General features: G+C 43.0%; 1 protein-coding gene across 1 annotated transcript in view; it reads right to left on the bottom strand.

The window, feature by feature from the left end:
* The window catches only part of FAM171B (family with sequence similarity 171 member B), a 55,736-nt gene that overhangs the window by 35,729 nt on the left and 505 nt on the right, over positions 1 to 19,502 (bottom strand). The window contains exon 2 of the mRNA XM_030887391.2: positions 19,343 to 19,500. Coding sequence (XP_030743251.1) covers positions 19,343 to 19,500 — 158 coding nt within the window. The remainder of the gene's footprint in view (positions 1 to 19,342; positions 19,501 to 19,502) is intronic.

The raw sequence follows: 19,502 nt of genomic DNA, 5'->3' as shown, positions 1-19,502 counted from the left end.
TTAGTATGTTGTTGTCGCTGTCCATTGCCATCTAGCTTCTCAGATCCAGGGTGGCCCCTATGTACAGAGTAGAAACCTCTGCTCCGTGGGATTTTCAAGACTGTAATTCTTCAGAAGCAAATTGCCAGGATGATCTCCCGAAGTGCCTCTGGGTCAGGTCCAACCCCCACCCTTTCATCTGCTGTGGAGCACAAGCCATTAGCACCACACAAGGAACTCCGTTGGAGTTGGTGCAAGATGCAGCACCGAGCAAGCAAAGACTTCTGTGGTTGAAAGTTACAGTAATCCAACCAGAATGAAACAAAACTGAGAATTTATCAACTTATACAATACAAGCAGGCCACAAGACCGGCAGTAAGATCTTGGAAAGGACTGGGGCCGAAAGCTCTCTCTAGACTCCATCCTTCCAGTTCTCAGACTGGCTTTCCGGCTCCACCTCGCAGACAGAAAGGCTGAACAACACCTTTGCTCCCGCTCCTGGTTTCCAAAAGTCCAGAGAAGGACTGAGTCTGGATCAGGTGCCAATGGAAGGGACTATTTACACAGTGACAACGGCTGATAAAGGAGTCGGATCAGCAGGCAGGTAAGCCAAAGGAAGGAAGAGCGAGGGAGTGGATAGGCATTTCCACACAACGACGCATAAGGAATAGAGTTGGCCAGTGGGAAATGATCCTATGTTGGCAGTCATAATCATCATCGTGAGCCAAAGAACAAGGTAAAATAATTCTGGGAGAAATTTCCCGTTTGGAGAGCAATAGAATTACAATGCTCATCTTTATATAAAATCCAGCTTTGTCACAACCTGGTAGATGTAGAAAGAAAATACATTATTTTTACAAATGTAACCAAGCAATGAGAGCAAAACGTAAAAAAATTGCCACATGCAAAGTTAATTCATAATATTAACATATCCATTCATTATGTGGAGTTCTATACCTTTTCCTCAGTGATTTCTGACACAGTTCATGAAGTTTTTAAAGATTGGCTTACCATTTAAAATAGAGAGAGAATTTATTCTGTAACCATCAAAGCTCTCTTTATCTGAAGAGTGGCAAGCCGAAGCTGCTCAGAATGAAGAGCCATCATGCACACGGCTAGGTGTCCATAGCAGGGGTCCTCAAACTTTTTAAACAGGGGGCCAGTTCACTGTCCCTCACCGTTGGAGGGCCAGACTATAGTTTAAAAAAAAAACAAAACTATGAACAAATTCCTATGCACACTGGATGAGTCAGCTGCTAGGCAGGACAGGCAGCGGCGGCAAAAACACCCGGCGGGCCGCATGTGGCCCACGGGCCGTAGTTTGAGGACCCCTGGTCCATGGGTTCTGGGAAACTACCACGAGCACAAAAAACAAAAGGAACTTGTTGCCATTGAGGCTCTGCTCCCTCTCTGGCGAGCCCATAAAAAGACTGTAGTAGAGATACAACAAATATGACCATTTTTTAGTGATTAAAGCCATCTCGACAGAAGATATCTGGTATTCAATTTCTCACATATTTCAAAGTACTCACTACAAAAAAGTTGGAAGTAGGAAAAGTTGGTAGAAAATTTCAAATTTTAATGGCAATCAGTAAAAAATCCCCTCTTTCCCCGCAAAGCCTGTGCCAGGCAGAAACCTGTCACAAAAAGAAAACAAATATTTTCCACTAAGACAAGTAATAGAATATGGGTTAGGATTGTACCCTGTTGGTGATGGAAAATGTGCAAGGCCAAGAAAAATAAGCCAGTCCCGTCCATTTCTGGCTCTCACAGCATTCAGCATCCCAAGAAACATTTGAGAAAGAAACGAATGTTTGAACAATAGCATGCAGCACAGGGATGATGTGGGCTAAGAAAAGAGCAAACGGGGGAGCTCCTTAGAGGTGACGGTCACAGTTTAAACACAGGAAGCAGTAGGGGGGGCAGTGAAAAGTACACAGGAAGAATGGGCACTAAACACACCATGACACACACAGAGGAGAAGCTGGGACAGTAACAGCAGTAGCAGGCTGTTGTGGGAGAGAGAGAAGACATGACAATAAAGTTGGTGACAATTCCAGGTTCTCAGGTTGGGTGATTAGAGAAATGATAGAAATTAATCTGCTCTAATGGGGTAGCAGCTATGCTGGGCTAGCACACTGTCGTTCATTAATAGGTTTATGTATTGTCCCTTCCATATAAATACAATTCACATGCTGAATATACGGAATTATCTCCCCTTGATCTCTAAAATCCCTCTAACAGGGGAGGCAACCTCCAAACGTGGAGACACTAACATGCTGGGGCCGGAGCCGGAGGGAAGACAGCCATGTCAGGCCTATGCTTCCCACACTGGGCCATCTGTTTGGTGTCTCGGTACTTTCAGCTTGGAAAACTGAAAACCAACAGGATCTCGGGGATTTCCCCCCCCCCTTTTTTCAAAGAAGGAACTACGTGGCAAGGTGCTTTTAATGGGTACAAGCAAGTCAGAATTCCTATTGTATTAACCCGCGCCCCCCCCCCCCACACACACACACAAAATCACTGTTTGGAAAACTGGCAGGCGGTATATAGCTTATGCTTTTGTAATTCCCAACTACGTAGCCTACTGTTAATACTACATCACAAAACGAACTTTAATGAAAAATCAATTCAAAAATGTATGCATATTTCATTTCTTATTCCTATAATTTTTTTTCATTCTTTTCCTTTCTTACATTTGCTAGAGGTTTATCAATTTTATTGTTTCAACGAACCAACTTGTTTTCTTACTGATTTTTCTATACTTAAAAACAATCATTTTCTGCCATAATCTTTTTCTTTTCTTCTAATATCTGATGGTTTGTTTTGCTGGTCTTTTCTGAATTTCTGCCTCTTTGATGTTGTAGTTATAGCTATAAACTGCCTCTGAGTACTGCTTTTACCATGTCCCAAAGATTTTGTAATATTTTTCATTCTCATTGGTTTCAAGAACCTTTGACTGTGTTCTTTTTCTTCAATTACTCAGTATTGCTAAGTCTTGTTCAATGTCCATGTATTTGGTTTTCTGGAGTTGATCATTCTATGATTTAGTTATAATTTTATGGCATTGTGATCTGAGAAGATGGTTGGTATGTCAATGTTTTTCTAACTTATTGAAACTTGTTTTATGACCTCAAATGTGATCTATTCTAGAATAGGTGCTCTAGCACTCGAAAAGAAAGTGAAATTAATTTTTTGGAGTGAATTGTTCTCTATATATCTCTGAGGTCAAGTTGACTGATTGTGTTGTTCAATTTTTCTGTGTTTTTGTTGACTTTCTAGTTGATCTTTAGTCGGAAGTGATGTACTGCTCTCCTAAATGACGGTATTACCACTGAAGACAAGCGTGTGCATAAGCAAATGTGGTGAAGAAAGCTGATAGTGCCCGGCTATCAAAAGAGAGAGCATCTGGGATCTTAAAGGCTTGCAGATATACAAGCAGCCATCTAGCTCAGAAGCATCAAAGCCCACATGGAAGAAGCACACCAGCCTGTGTGACCAAGAGGGATCAGGTACCAGACATCAAAGAACAAAAACTCATAACAGTGGGTGCCCACCTTCCCGACATGATCTCTGAAGACAAATGTGTGCATAAGCAAGTGTAGTGGAGAAAGCTGATGGTGCCCGACTATCAAAAGATACAGCATCTTGAGTCTTAAAGGCATGAAGGTAAACAAGCGGCCATCTAGCTCAGAAGGAACAAAGCCCACATGGAAGAAGCACACCAGCCTGTGTGACCACAAGCTGTTGAAGGGATCAGGTATCAAGCATCAAAGAACAAAAAATTATATCATTGTAAATGTGTGTGAATGCAGAGTGGAGACTCAAAGCCCATCAGTAGGCAACAGGACACCTCCTTACTGAAGGGTTGTGGGGAGGAGATGAGCCAGTCAGGGTGCAGGGTAGCAACGATGACACATATAATTTTCCTCTAGTTCTTAAATGCTTCCTTCCGGCCCCCCACCCCCCTACCCCCACTATCATGATCCCAATTCTTCCTTACAAATCTGGCTAGACCAGAGGATGTACATTGGTACAGATAGCAACTGGAAACACAGGACTCCAGGGCAGATGATTCCTTCAGGACCAGTGGTGAGAGTGGCGATGCCTGGAGGGTGGAGGGAATGTGGGGTAGAAAGGGGGAACCGATTACAAGATTCTACCTATAGCCTCCTCCCTGGGGGATGGACAGCAGAGAAGAGGGCAGGGGGAGACGTCGGACAGTATAACACATGACAAAATAATAATAATTTATGAATTATGAAGGGTTCATGAGGGAGGGGGGAGGGGGGAGGGAGAGGAAAAATGAGCAGTCGATATTAAGGGCTCAAGTAGAAGGCAAATGTTTTGAGAATGATGATGGCAACAAATGTACAAATGTGCTTGACACAATGGATATATGTATGGATTGTGATAAGAATTGTACAAGCCCCCAATAAAATGATTTTTAAAAATGACTGTATTATGATCTATTTGTCTCTTCATTTTCTGTAAGAAACTGATTCAACCTAGATAACCTGACACACACCTGTCATGATTTTAACCAGGCAGTGTCCCCTTGTTTGGTTCATAAAACTGCCTCCTGATCCATGCATGTGTTCTGCATGAGCACAATTAAGTGATATGGAATTCCCATTCTTTTCAAAACTATCCATAGTTTGTTATAAGCCACATACTTGAATACTTTGGCATAGTCAATGAAACATAAATAAACATAAAAAAATACTTAGGAATAGATAAAATCCCTGATATTTATCCTTAGTTTTCATAAACTTTGAGATTAAAAAGGAAACCAGATAACCTCCAAAGCAGTAAATATGGGACTGGACAGCCTCATCGTTTCCTCATAGAGTGGCTGGTGGTTTTGAACCACTGACTCTGCAGCACAACGCTGATCAAATAGTACCACCAGGACTCCTCCAAGCCGAGAATTAAACCCACTGCAAGGCTGGAAATCTTTACAGGAGCAGAGAACCTCATCCTTTTTCACCCATGGTGTAACTGATAGATTCAAACTGCTGATCTTGCAAGTTAGCAGATGCATACATAGGCCCCGATGCCCCCACAGCTCCTTCTAAACCAATAAAAAGAAACCCAAATCCGCTGCCATCCAGGCAAGGCTGACTCAGAGTGACCCCTCTGTGGGTTTCTGAGACTGTAACTGTTTACGGGAGTAGAAAGCCCAGTCTCTCTCCCGAGTGGTTTTGAACTGCTCACCATGTGGATTTGCAGCCCACTACACAACCGGGGCCTCATTCAAGACATAAAAGTAGGTAACAAAAAGAATTATAGGAATTACTAAAGGTAAAGGGGAATCGGTTACATTTTTGTCACAGAAAGAAATTTAAATGGAAAAATTAAATCTGAATCAAAATAATCATCGCCTTCTCCTGCCTTTCTACAGAAATTCTCCTGTAGGTGTGCTTTCCCCCGAAAACGCTCTCTAGTTGTGTCTTCACAATGCTCTGCCACACTGTTACATAGCAACTGTCACACTCAATTACCATCTGTGGTCTCTACGTATGTCCCAACAACGGAGAGTTCTCTCAAAGCAGAGATGATACATTTTATGCCATGTGTGTAGTACTGTGTGCAGGACCTGGACGGTGACACTCACTGTGTCTGTCTCTTAGTAATAGGACAGACTGACTCTGCTAGAGGTGGTGGGAATTCTGGAAATGGATGTTGATGAATGTAATTAATGTCACTTAATACCTATAAAAAGTGCTGACATTGAACACAGTTATATATATATGTATTTACTACAATGAAAAATGCCTAAAAAGAAAGTAAACAAATGAATGATATCAGTCACTAGGAAAACTTTGCCTGTCAAAATGTATGCATACTTTTAAAAGCAGACCAGGTTTGGTCGAAAGCATGTGTACTTTGACTTGTTCATGCTTATAGCCTTTTGCCAATATAAGGTCCTTTTCATATGCGGTATATACTCTCTTAAGCAACATGCTTAAGCTTGCAGGTGAAATAAATAATCAATTACTTAAATATCTGTATATCATTTATTCATTCAGTAAGTGTTTCTATAGCACCAGGAATATAGCTGCAAGCAAAATAACTGGCCCCTGAATCATGGAATTCTCCGTTTGCAGGGGATGTGGAACAGGCGCAGAGCAGCAGATCAACTACAGGTGCTGGCCAGGTAGTGGCTGCTGTGAGAGCACTGAGCAGAAGACACTATTCAGATAGGGGTATCAGGGGGAACCTTGACAGAAATACTGGTATTTAAGCTGATATCTGAAGTCTGAATGCAACTAGTCAGGTACAGACACACACACACACAGAGAAAATCACCCTAAGGTGTTGCACACAAGGTACAGAGCTGAGCACAGTGATGAAGCGGAGCCTGGTATCATTAATTAGACAAAGACTTATAAAACTTAAACCAAAACCCCACTGCCATTGAGCTGATTCTAACTCATAGCAGTGATACAGGACATAGAATTATCCCATAGGATTGCCCAGGCTATAAGTCTTTACGGAAGCAGACTGCCACAGCTTTCTTCTGAGTGACGGCAGGTGGGTTTGAACGACTGACCTTTCAGTTAGCAGCTGAGTGCTTCTCACCACGGCACCCTAGGGCTCCAACCAAACCTTATTTAGAGAAATCCATGACCACTGAGTCGGTTCCTGCTCATGGCGACCCTGGGGAGGGCTTCCGAGTCCATGAACCTTTCCAGAAGCCGGTGGCCTTATCTTTATCCATGCACCTTGGGTTAGAGCTGTCCAGTGCTTCAGGGACAGCCCCACCAGGGTTCCCAAGAAAACTGTAACAGTCATGGCAAAACTTTCCGTTTTGTCTTCAATGTACTTTAAAGAGTCAACACCTCACCATGCCTGCTCTAGACAGGAGGCCAGTGATACACGAACCTGAGCCAGTGCAGGGCAGTTAAGGTAGAGACAAATTAGCAGATGGGAAATATCTGGAAGAAAGACTCCATGGGGCTTGATGACTGATTAGCTGAAGGAGGAGGGTAGGGCAGGGGGCGAGGACAGCATCCACAGCGCCCCCTCCTGACCATGTATTGGTGGTTAATAGCAATCAGGAAGGAGCAGCATTTTATCTTCTGGAGAATGTGGTAGAAAATCAAGAGTCCAGTTTAAGACACACGGAAATACCTGTGATAAATCCATATGTCATTGTTGCTCCATGTTGGCTAGGCAGTGTGGTTCACAGTCACCCTACAGTCAACATAAAGGACACTGCCCAGCATCACCCTCACAATCGTTCCTATGTCTGAGCCCTAGGTTGACAAATCCGTATAAAGACATGAAAATAACTCGTGATATTTTCAAGAACAAGTCCTGGGGAGTCTTTGCAAATAGATGGTATTTAAAATGACCAGATTAGATGAAATTCCTTGTCAATGACAAATGTGAAAAGAGCATCAAAAATTTCAGTTAACTGGAATACATGATTTTCCTACTTTTATATTTAAAAAAGAAAAGTATTTTAGTGACCTACATATCACAGTCAAATATTTATAGCTATAATATCAATAGTTATGTATAATCTTGAAATACAATGCAGTTATTAGATAAAAAGTTGCACATGAGCTATATAGACTTTGTGATACTAAGGGAACTTCAGAAAGTTCGTGGAAAATGCAAAGAAAAGATGATGGCATTCTTTCCATGGACTTTTTGAAGCCCCCTCCTATTACTGAGAAGCCCTTTCCAAAAGTCTTAGGGAAGAAAAGGGAGTAAACTGGGTCACCCCGTTTTCCTTCACTGTTGTCATGCCTTTCTCTATGCAGGATCCATGGCCGGCTTCACAGAGGGTTCTGAGCCAGTCCAGACACAAAAACAATGGCCACTTTAAGACTTGACTTGGCTAGAGAAGCCTCGTACCCGCTCCCAGGCAGTTCTCCGAAACGGAAGCTTTCCAAGCCTCCAAGCAAGCCATCACTTGTCTTTGGAACATCAGATTGCCCGGACATCAAACTTCTCCATTTGGGTCTTCAAATGGAAGAAAACCCCTGTAAAATAAGGCTCATCCTCAAAACAAAGAGATTTCTTCAGAACATCGAGCTGTTAAAATGTATTCGGCTGCTAATGAAATCCGGCTCAGGCTATGAGTAAAGAAATAGGATTTTTAACGATTTTAACGATGATATTAAATCCAAAAATCTGAAACAGCCCAGAGCAACCTCAATCCATTTGCTGCTGAGTCTATGCCAACTCATTTGGACCCCACAGGACAGGGCAGGACTGGCCAGCGGGTTCCAGGCTTGCAATCTTCCCAGAAGCAGATTGCCAGCTCTTTCCAGGGAGCAGCGGGTCTGGTCGCAGACCTGCGGGTCAGCAGCCAGCGCTTCACCACCGCACCACCAGGGCTCCTTCTGTGAACGGCACTGTGGTTCAGTGCCGTGGGGTCAATTCTGAACCCTGCTGACAACCACGCCATGGTGGGGATGAAAATCACAGGAGTGTTGGCTGAACAGGGCAATTTGATACTGCCACTGTTTAAAGAGCAGGTTTACTACTTGTTTGGGGTCAGCGGGGAGAGGGGCACAAGGCACAGGATTTTATAAATACCTTCTTGGAGGATTAATAACAAGCAAGGCAGACACTCATCTGCTCACACTGACGGAGGTTTATACTCAGGTCTGGAGGGATTAGATGACTTGCAAACTCATCAGGACCGTTAGTTAGGCTGTAATCTCAGTGCTCCAATCCTTCAGTGGGATAACCCAGAGCCAAGATGCAATAAACTTCTGGGTTGCCTGCCTGGAATTCTGAGGTGGAGTTTTCCAGGTATGAAGTATCCTACCATTTATTACACAAAATCTAGATTCAAAACAATTCAAAGTCATGTGCCTTATTAGAAGGTATGTATTTGAGATATGGGCACCCTGAACATTCCATTGTTTTAGAGGAGGCAGTCTTTGAGTCTTGGGCAACATTAGTTGGGACTGCAGTCAGCTGATGCATTTTACCCATTGTACCTGCACAGTAACTGAAATCCTCACGTTAAGAAAACACCAGAAATGTTATGTGAGCCTAAATGTTATTTGCGTCTTAAAGTCACCTTTTATTCCCCTCCTAAGTTCACTTACCAAGGTTTACTAAACATGGCAGATTGTCTTGACCTTTTGAGGGTCAAGGTTCCTTCAAAGTCTTACAGAATCTCTTGGTTGTGTTGGTGGCATTAGGTGCCACCAAGTCATTCTGAGTCCACGTCCTGATGTACAGCAGAAAGAAATACTGGCCAGTCCTGCACCAGCCTCCCAATGGTGATGTTTGACAAGCCTCTTGTGGCAGCCACTGTGCCTTAAGGATCTTGCTCTTTTTCACAAAGCATGATGTCTTTTTCCAGAATCTCTTGACACAAGCAAAACGCAGCTTGTAAAATTTGTTTCAGGGAGTATATCAGCACTGCACCACTACAATGGCTCCCTAGAGCTACACTGTAAGGGGTAAAGGACGCATAATCCTTTCCATGTAAAGGAGGCTAGTGGGGATGGTGCTTCTCCCATGGACTACTGACTTGACTCGCTCTTCGTTGTTGCAATGAGTTATCTGAACTCTTTTCTTTCCTCTACCCTCCAAAGTTTCCACCTTCTACTTCTTTGTTCTACATTGCCAGACTTATTCCCTATTCTAAATACTATGGTGCAAAAGCAATTTTAAAATACACATTCTCTGGGCGCTTCTGATTCACAAACTTGAATCAGTTGGCAGTTAAATTTTTCTTTATGAAAAAGCCAATTCTACTTATAGCAGCCATACTTGCTATGGAGGAAATCATCAACTTATCATAGTTTAATCATACAGAAAAACCTCCAGTTCATCTCACACATTCTTTGAACATGTGTTCCGGAGCATGAAGATGAATATTCTACCCGCAGGCTGGCTAGAATTTGAATCTACAGGTCTGAACTGATGTTGGCACAGATAACCTAATGTTCTAGCAGAAATAACATGTGAATCAAGAACATACTGTTTATTTTTTTAAAATTGGGCCCCCAGACATGAAAAGATGCTCAACCATTAGTCATCACAGAGCTGAAGAACAAAACCACAATGAGATAACATTTCACTCCCACTACGATGGTTAAGATTTAAAAAGAACCACGGCCCAGGAAATAACAAATGTGAAAGATGATCTGGGGAAATGGGACCCCGTATACATGGCTGGTGAGAATTCAAAATGGCGAAGCCAATACGAAAAACAGAATGGCACTTTCTCAACAAAAATTTTAAAGAACTACCCTAATCCCCCATTCCCTTCCTAGATATATCCTCAAAAGGATGGAAAGCAGGGGCCCAGGGATTTGCACAGCAATGTTCACTGCAGCACTGTTGACAGTGGCCAAAAGGTGGGAGCAACCTAGGCGCTCATCACTGGGAGAATAAACAACATACAGTACATGCATGTGATGAAATACTACTCATTGTGAGCTGGGTAAAGCCAGTCAGTCACACACACACAAAAAAACATGACCTCATATGAGGAGATACCCCCCCAAAAAACAATTTTTTTCAAAGCTATGTATTTAAATTTTTTTACAAAACAATCTCATCACCTTCAAAGTATTCTCCATTACACTTAATACATGTGTCAAATCTGCTATTCTATTCTTAGAAACATTTTTCAAACTCATCTGTTATGGATGGCTGGCAGCAACTCTCTCGTTTTCATCTTAACTTCTCCTATGTCACCAAATCTCTGTCCTTTCATGTTCCTCTTCATTCGTGGAACCAAAAAGAAATCACACTGAGCGGGGTCAGGTGAGTCAGGTGCATGGGGCAAGAGAAACATGCTGGTTTTTGCCAAAAACTGATGCACTGAGATGGCTGCGTGAGCAGATGCAGAGGCAGGCCTTTCTGGTCACACAGTGTTACACTATCTGTTCAGAACCTCTAAATAGAAAGCTTGATTGGCAGTCTGACCTGGTAGAACAAACTCCAAATGCACTACCATCAACATTTGTGTCCATTCTGGAAGTTGACACATCCAGAATGAAGTTTGTCATCAAGCAACACTTCTCCTTTTTTGAAATGAGAAAGCCACTTGTACACTTGAGTGTTTCCCACAGCACTGTCCTTGTATGCTGTGCTCAACATCACAACAGTTGCTGCAGCATTTTTCCCGAGAAGGAAACAAAATTTCATAGCCACACACTGTTCTCTTAAATCGGCTATCACAAGAAACGAGGTTTGAACAAAACTGCTTTTAGGAGAAAATTCACTGTGACCAGAGAGAACCTTCCCTGGCAATGGCCACTGGGTAATGTACTCACTCAGATCCAGTTACTCGTTGCTCCCCTCGTGGGAAAAATGAGCACAATGAAAGCTCAAGTCTGCAGAGCACAATTCTGGTTTTGGGGGATACTCCTTCGTATATACGCAAAAGTGTAGAGAAGGAAGTTTATGAGTGGTCACCAGGGGTAGGGAAGAGGAAAATGGGGCAGAGGGTGTTAACTATGATGGGAAAAACCACACAGATTTAAGAGTAGAGGTGCACATAGTCGATTATCATAATTTCTGTCAATCAATTGTAAACCAGCAAAAAAGTTGAACTAAGAAAACTGTGTGACAGATGTATTTACAACGATGACCATCAAGAGAAAACGGCTGCCGAAGCTACTTATGCACAACCAAATCCCTCATGGGACTCAGTTCCTTGCTTGGGAGGTTTAGGGTCATAGTTTCTTTGGACAGCCCAATTAAATTAGCCTAACAACATGTTTACTGCCCTGTTCCACCCCGCAGTCCTTTGTTTACGGCCTGGGGTCCTTCAAAGCTCACAAGCAGCCATCCAGCGTATGACAATTGCTCTCTATGTGCCAGGAACAACAGGGGAAGAATGTGTGGCTAATTGCCTCCAAGAGCAACTATTTCCTTTGCCTGAGAAGCCCCAAATGGTACCCAGCTGACCATCATTTTACATTCAAATTCCATAGAAGAATCCTGATTAAATGAAGAAAACACAAAAGAGAACTTCAAATTCTCATAAACTCTAGCCTTTCTGGAGCCAAGGGGACAGGGTGAACCCCGAGACTATGGCCTGAGATCATCTTTAAAATTTAAACTAAAAATAGCCCCTGAAGTCTTCTCAAAGCCATAACATTGTTCAGTTTCATTAGTTAAAAAAACAAAAAAGGTTTACCCTGAGCATCATGCTCTTTTAAGAACTACCTGTTCTTAAAAAAACGGGATCCAAGTGACAACACAGGCTGAAAGGATAGCTAGGGACGTTGTGGGTGGGGGGAGATGGGTTTATATTGATGGGGGAGCAATCACTCAGGAAAGGAGTATATGAGAATGGCTGCACAGCTTGAAGAATAGACTCACTGCTGCTGAATTGCATGTGTAGAAATTGTTGGACGTATTTGGTGTATATTCTCAACAAAATAATACTAAACCTATTATTTTTCAAACAGTGGCAAAACAAATAAATGCAACCAATAATACTAGAATCAACCTACTTGAGGGGGGGCGGGCACATTTACAAGTCAATACCTATAAAAGCAATTTCTTTTACATTTCAATTTCCATCCAAGTCATTGGACTTTATTATGAAGAGTTTAACATGCATTCTCAGTTGAAGATTTCAAAAAGCATAAGACATGAGGGAGACATTGAACACTGTTGGTTTACTAGGTAACAGCAGGTTTTGATACATTAGTAATGACGATATGCTATTACCCTTTTCTCAACACCCTGGCCCTCTCTGTGTGAAATGGCACTCAGAATTATTCATTTTGGACCCAGGGGAACTAGGTCCTTCTACCCACACATGTCATCAGTGAGGATTGAAGAATCCTGCTTACTCATTATGGCATAGACGGTCATAAAAGAAAAAAAATGTAAAAGGCACAGAATCCGATATGCTTTGAGCATGTGGCTTGTCCTTACCCATTTACATGAGTATCTCCAAACAGAATCTTCAGCAAACAAAGATTGTTTTCTTAAGTCTGTGATACATGTCATTGCTCCATGTAGCTTTCTCGGTTTTGGAATGTTCCAGGTAGATACTTTAAAGCACAGCTTTCATCGATAAATCCACAGTCATAGCTAACCGATAAGACAGCATAGAACTGCCCCACCATAGCGTAGTCAACGCTGTCCATCTGTCTGGAAGCAGGCTACCACATCTTTCTCACCCAGAGAGGCTGCTAGGTCTGGAACACATGAAGTCTGGAACACACTTTACAGCCAAGCGCTTAGCCACCACTCCACCAAGCCTCCTCCTTTCACTATCAATAGCCAATGGAAAATACGGTATGCATTTCCTAAAGAAGGCAATTTGAAATGGGCAACAAGCAATTCAGAAAGTTACACTAGCCAATTAGAGGAATGACAACAATGCTGCAGCTTAGACAGAAATCGAAAGAGAATCAAGCTCAATCTATCTACTCTTGGGGGGGAAGCATTATGCTCCAGGACACTATGTCGAGCCATTTCTGTTTATTCACATCACGAACACTGTTCAGCAACCCCTAAAACAAGCTAGACTCGAATCCAACACCAAAGCGTGGTTTTTTTCAACCTGTGATTAACATGAAAAAATGGCTCCTTTTGGTTAGTAAAGTCATGGAAAGAAAGCATAATTAAGCTATCTGGGAATAAGGCCTGTAAAACATGAGTACTTTTGGATAGTCAAGTTCTGATCCTAGTCCTCTTATTGATCTTCTAATTTCTTGAACGAGTGTGCAAATAAAGTATTTCACAGTCAGAAGTGTTTGGCCAAGTTTACTTAAATTAAGAAGTTTAAAAAATCTGACTACAAAAATGTTTATACTACTCTATTCAAATGTCATTCTTTTTAATTAATCATTTTATTAAGTAACATAACTTCCAGCCAGGTAGAATATACAGAAGAAAACAACTTCCCAAAGTGTATCTGAGGGCCCAGCAACTCCTAGGCAAGGGAAATGAAAACATGACGTCAGAGATTTGTACAAGAACAGTCACAATAACTATATCCCCGGTAACCCAACACTGGAATTTCTCAAATGCCTGTTAACGGGGAGGGGAAGGATAAACGAAATGGGGATGACTCACGTGATAAAATACTAGCCAGTAATAAAAAGGAAGAAACTTTGAAAACAAACTACATATATGAAACTTATGGAAATTTCACTACGGCGTGGGACAGGAGTGCCTGTTCTATGACTCCATGCTGACCTTCTAGGCACGTGAAATAAACCTACACGAAGAACGCCACGGGAACAGTTGTCTCTGGCTGAGAAGTTGCAATTTCTCTTGAAAAGGACATAACAGAACTTTTCTAGGGCGACATATTGCAGTGACAGTTAAAATACACATATCCATTGGCCAAAATGCTTATATATGTACATAATCCACAGACATATGGTTTATCTTTAGAAAACTGTAAAAATCCACCCCATGCAGTGAGAATGGGTAGAGGTACAAGTAAAACAGCAGGGACAACTTGATCATTCTTGAAGGCGGGTCACGGGTATGGGCATTCGTTGTACTAGTATTGTTGGTATATGTTTCACATTTTCAAAAATAAAACATTTTAAAATACATGCCACTGAAATGTAGGCTCAATCCTTTTCATAGCAAGAGAATAGACCTCCTTAAGAAGCTTTCTCTATCAGCAGAGAACTTTTTTTGGTACAAATCCATGGAGATTCTGTTTGTGCACTTCGCATGAAGCATTTTGAAATAGAGCTCATTATTTTCTCCAGTTCCCCTCACACCCACGCCCAGCAAGTCTCCCACTTAATGGACCATCAGAGTGAATATGATATGGTTGCCTCAGCTACCACCAGCCCCAAATTAATTCTTCTCTGGTCTCTCAAATATTTATTTCTAGCAAATACTGGTGCAGATGGAGAAATCGGAGCTGCACCCACTGGGGAAAACAACAGATTTGACAGTTAGAACCCCATCTTCGTCTTTATTCTTACCACTATCTGAAGATAGTGTTTATAAACTAATGGGAAAATGAATTTCCTAAATCCCCATCTTTATATTTCCTTTCAGGACACCTTTTTTTTTTTTTAAATCTCATAAACCCATTGTCATCAAGTCAATTCCAACTCACAGTGACTCAATATAATACAATATTTAAAATTTTCCATCGAGGCTCCAAGACGTGCACCTTCATGGGAGCAGCTAACCTCATCATTCACCAACAGAGTGGACAGCCGGGTTTGACCTGCAGAGCTTGTGGTCAGCAGCCCACGGCTTAACCCACTACACTATCAGGGCTCCTTCGTATCCCATTCTTCAACTTTTTGTTAACCTCGGTTCCTCGTTTCTGAATAATACAAAGACATAGATTTTCAGAAAAATACAATCCACAGCATACTACTCAAAATCAAAGATGCATTTCTGTACTATGGACTCATGTACAAGTTACCGATGTGTTCCACTCATTTTCTAGTGTACCTGAGAGCAATTCCATCGCTTTTCCCAAGGCACGTCAGAAGACAAGACAGAAATGAACTCCGGCTCAGCCACAGTAATCTACAGGTATACTGTGTATTAATCTCCTTGTAGGTCACCAGAAGATCTTATATGCACTTAAAGCATCTTTTAACCAGCGGTAATGAGGTAATGTATGTAGACTTAAATACTTCTATCCATCAGTTCTCAAGTTAGCATATGATAAAACATTGACATAAGCTAAAAGATCTAAAATGTATATACTTTGTAACTTCTACTTACAAATATTTCTACGTAACTTTATATGTGAAGTATTACCCAAGCTCACCGCCACGGAGTCAATTCTGAAGCACAGTGACTTTTTTTGACCGGGTAGAAATGGCCCTTCCATGTTTCTGAGGCCGTAACTCTTTAGAAGAGTAGAAAGCCTCATCTACTTTCCTGTGGCTTCAAACTGCTAACCTTGCGGTTATCAGCCCAATGCATAACCACTACGCCACCTATATATTTACATATTCTGATGAAATCTACTCAATGTGGCACACAATAACAAATTCCAAAGAGGTATTTCAGAAGACATTAATTAGCCTCTATCCAGAAAGGGCAAGTGATCCTGAGGCCAGCATACACATCCATCCAGTCAACAAATACACATGAGTTTCTCTTGCACCCCAGGCAGTTTCTAGGTAGTAGAAATATAACAATAAACAAATCAAAGTTTATACCCGAATTAAGGCTTATATTCTAGCGAAAGGCATGAGCTTGTAAGAATAGTACAGGATATTAAGTACCTCGTGAATAAATTAGGGCAAAACTGAAAGGGTGTGAAGATTGCTAACTAATATTAGCTAGCCAGGAAAAAACTCTCCATAACTGTGGGGGGAGGTCAGACTGCTGTCTTGCCCCACCACAGTGGTAGACCTGCTCCTGGCTGTTAAAGACAATGTACAGGCCTGCAGTCATCTATTTGGTTCCTGTAGGTGGGGTTTACACCCTACTGATAATGGTCTCTCTCAGTAGAGCCAGGAACAAGTCAAACTGGCTCTGTGACATTCAAAGTTAAGCTGCCCATCCTAATTCTAGGATCCGCCCATCTTGTCACATGTACCCCCAATCCCTCCTGTTCCTATTGCTTGTATGTCCCTAGACCACCCCCTCTCATTGCTGTACTACCTATAGTGCAACCCCTTCCTGTGATGTATCTTTACCTGTAATTAGTGGGCTTGCATGCCCCCAAAAGGTACATAGGCCTGGGTTAGCAATAGAGGTCTCTCTCTCCTCTCTCGCCCCCTCCTCCTCTCGCTGGTCACTCCCCTCTCTTCTGCCATCCTCTTTCCCTTCCCCCTCTCTCCACGTGGACCACCAAGCTGGGCTGAGGTGAGCAATGCTACCATGTAATGTGTCTGACTGCCATCATTGTAATATCTCTTCTATCTCTCATGCTCTCGATGATATATATATATATATATACATATATATGTATATATATATACCGTACAATTTTGCTTACTGAACCCGTGGGTAATGTTGGGGGGCTGGCTCCCCCCAACTATTATACTACACATAACATTGACATATGAGTAATACTGGAAAAACGTGGAGATCCAGTATTCAAGGTAGGGAGGGGACAAGGCAAATACAAAGGTCCTTGGCCTGAGCCAACATGCAAATTCAAGCAATGGCAAGGCAGGGAGGCTACTGAGTGAATTCAGCTGAATGCTACTGAGACAAGGAAAGGGGAGGTGGTTACAGGGAGATTATCTAGGGTTTTGTAGGCCATTTTAGTGAGCTGGGCTTTTAGTGTGAGTGAGAAGAGAAGCCATTCTGCTCTGAGCAGGAAAGAACCTATTTCGTGTTTTAAAGGAATCCCTCTAGCCTAGTGGTTTATGTAGATTAGGTAGTGGGAGAATAAAGACTACTTCACTTTAGAAATCCCATGAGGCTCAGAGGAATATTTACTTGCTTATAGGCTATAGTTCCTCACATACCTCAATATTCCAGTAACTCAGAGTGGGCAATGGACTCAAACATAACAACTGTGAGGCTGGTGCAGGACCTGGCAGTGTTGGGTTCTGTTAGACACAGGCTGGCGATGAGGGGGAAGGGACTAGATGGTGCCTACCAAGAATGGTCAGTGGGATTGTTCTGTGTTTGCCATGGGCTTGGCGGTTAGAAGTCATCACATGGAGATTCTCAGGCTCTACTGACGTGATGGCAGTGAGTTTCACCTACTGGACAGTGGCCCCTTTACCACAACTAATCTAAGATAAATAGCAGAAAACGATTACTTTGATGTTGGGGCTTGATGTGAAAGATTTCATATCATCCCAGTTATTCCTAACTCTTATCGCAGTGAAGCTACACTGTCGTGAAAATCCACTTAATGAATACTCCTCAAAGGAGATAAACAGGAAGACAAATATACTGCAAACCAAAAACTATCAATACTCTCCCAAACTTGTTTCATAGCGAATTTAGGAGATCCTTGTATAAAGACAGTCACTCTTCTCTCTCCAATGTATGTTTGGGGTATAGAATGCCCACAAGTAACCTCGCCCAAGAAGTACTGTGATCATTTTCAGTTGCAAAAGGCTGGGGAGGAAAACCACAAACGCTATCAGGACTTTTACCCACATTGGCTTTAGAAGATGTCAGAAACACACGATTTCCTGCACATTCTGGTGATTTCATTCTGTGCGCAGAGCACCCGACAAATTAAATCACAGTGGCTGTGCCATAAATCACAGCTGGCACGCCTGTGTATTGCTTTTTGGTGATGAGCAAGCAGCACAAAATAAGATGCTGATTCCACCCTTTAAGATCTCATCTTCAGCATCGTGTCTATGTTACGTGAAAGGATTTGGAAACAAAAACAAAGGCTACAATACAAGTCCTTGGGGATTTGCTGAAACCTAATCCCACTTGCCAGAAACGGGAGAGTTTTTGTTTTGTTTTTTTCCTTTCCAAATAAGAGGCAGCATCTACCGGGAAGGGGGGAGGAGGGGCGCGGACTATAATGGGAGGTGGCGAGATGCCATTCAATATACTGCTTAGCAGTAGAGCTTTAATGGGATGGGGGCAGGGTGCGAAGTAGGAACTCTGGGACTTTTATAGCTAGGACTACCTCCATCGTATTCCCTCATCTTCACTGAATAGTGCCAAGAATTAACCTCATTTTAAGTACTACTGACAAGGACATTTCTTTTTGGGGTGGGGGGTGGTATTTGCTGTTCTAACACCACTCCAGGCCTTATCAGATCTGTCTCCCCTCTCCTTTTCTCTTTCCTCTATTTACAGCTGCCTGTTTTGTTTCATCTTCTTGGATTGAAGGCAATCTAAAGCCTTCCTGGGATAAGGCGAAGTAGAAATAAAATAATTTCGTTCTCCAGGCCTAAATTTAAATCGATCAGTGTAGCAGGAAGGGGCAGACGTGAAAAGAGAGTGCAGGTGCACTGCAAGGTTTTTTGGTCTCCAAGAGAAAAAGGGATGGGAGCAAACTGCAAGAGATCTGAGAAGTGTGTGTGGGGGGGGGTGGTGGAGGTGGTGGTGTTGGCTTCTGTGTGATTGACAGCCGTGGAAACCCTAGGGGCACTTCTCCACTGTCCGGGGGTGGGGGGGGTGTCGGGGTGTGTGTGTCGGGGTGTGTGTGTCGGTCCATGTACAGTCGTTCCCGGAGCAAACACGTGAATCCAGGAGAGAAAAGGGGTGGGGGTGAAAAAGAATCAATGGAGGCAGCGTCTCTGGTCCCATCTTTCCGCCCCCTCCTCACCGCGCTGCGGAGCTTCCCAGAAAGCTCAACGTCCAAAGGGCCGATTCTCGACACCGGCCCGGGGACCGGGCCCTTGGCAGGCCGTGTGGGGCGATCGGAGGGATGAGGATGGGGTCCGACCAGGCGGCGGGCAGAGGTCTGGCTAAGGAAGGGTGCAGAAGTCAGACACACCAGGTGAGACCACCCGCCAAGATGGAAAGGACCTACCTGGGAGAGGCGAGGTGGTGGGTGCCGCCGGCACCTCTGGCTTCGCCGCCTTCGCCTTTTCCCGCTGCTGCTGCTGCTGCTGCTGGATGAGGCTGAGGTCCGAGCGGCTGAGCTCGGCGCTGGTGGCCGCGGGGACCAGCTGCGCCTTCAGCACCAGCGC

The sequence above is a fragment of the Echinops telfairi genome, unplaced genomic scaffold (assembly GCF_000313985.2).
Source record: "Echinops telfairi isolate 266 unplaced genomic scaffold, ASM31398v2 ScPeMD7_3;HRSCAF=10, whole genome shotgun sequence".
NCBI lineage: Eukaryota > Metazoa > Chordata > Mammalia > Afrosoricida > Tenrecidae > Echinops > Echinops telfairi.
This window is presented reverse-complemented; position numbering and strand designations above follow the sequence as displayed.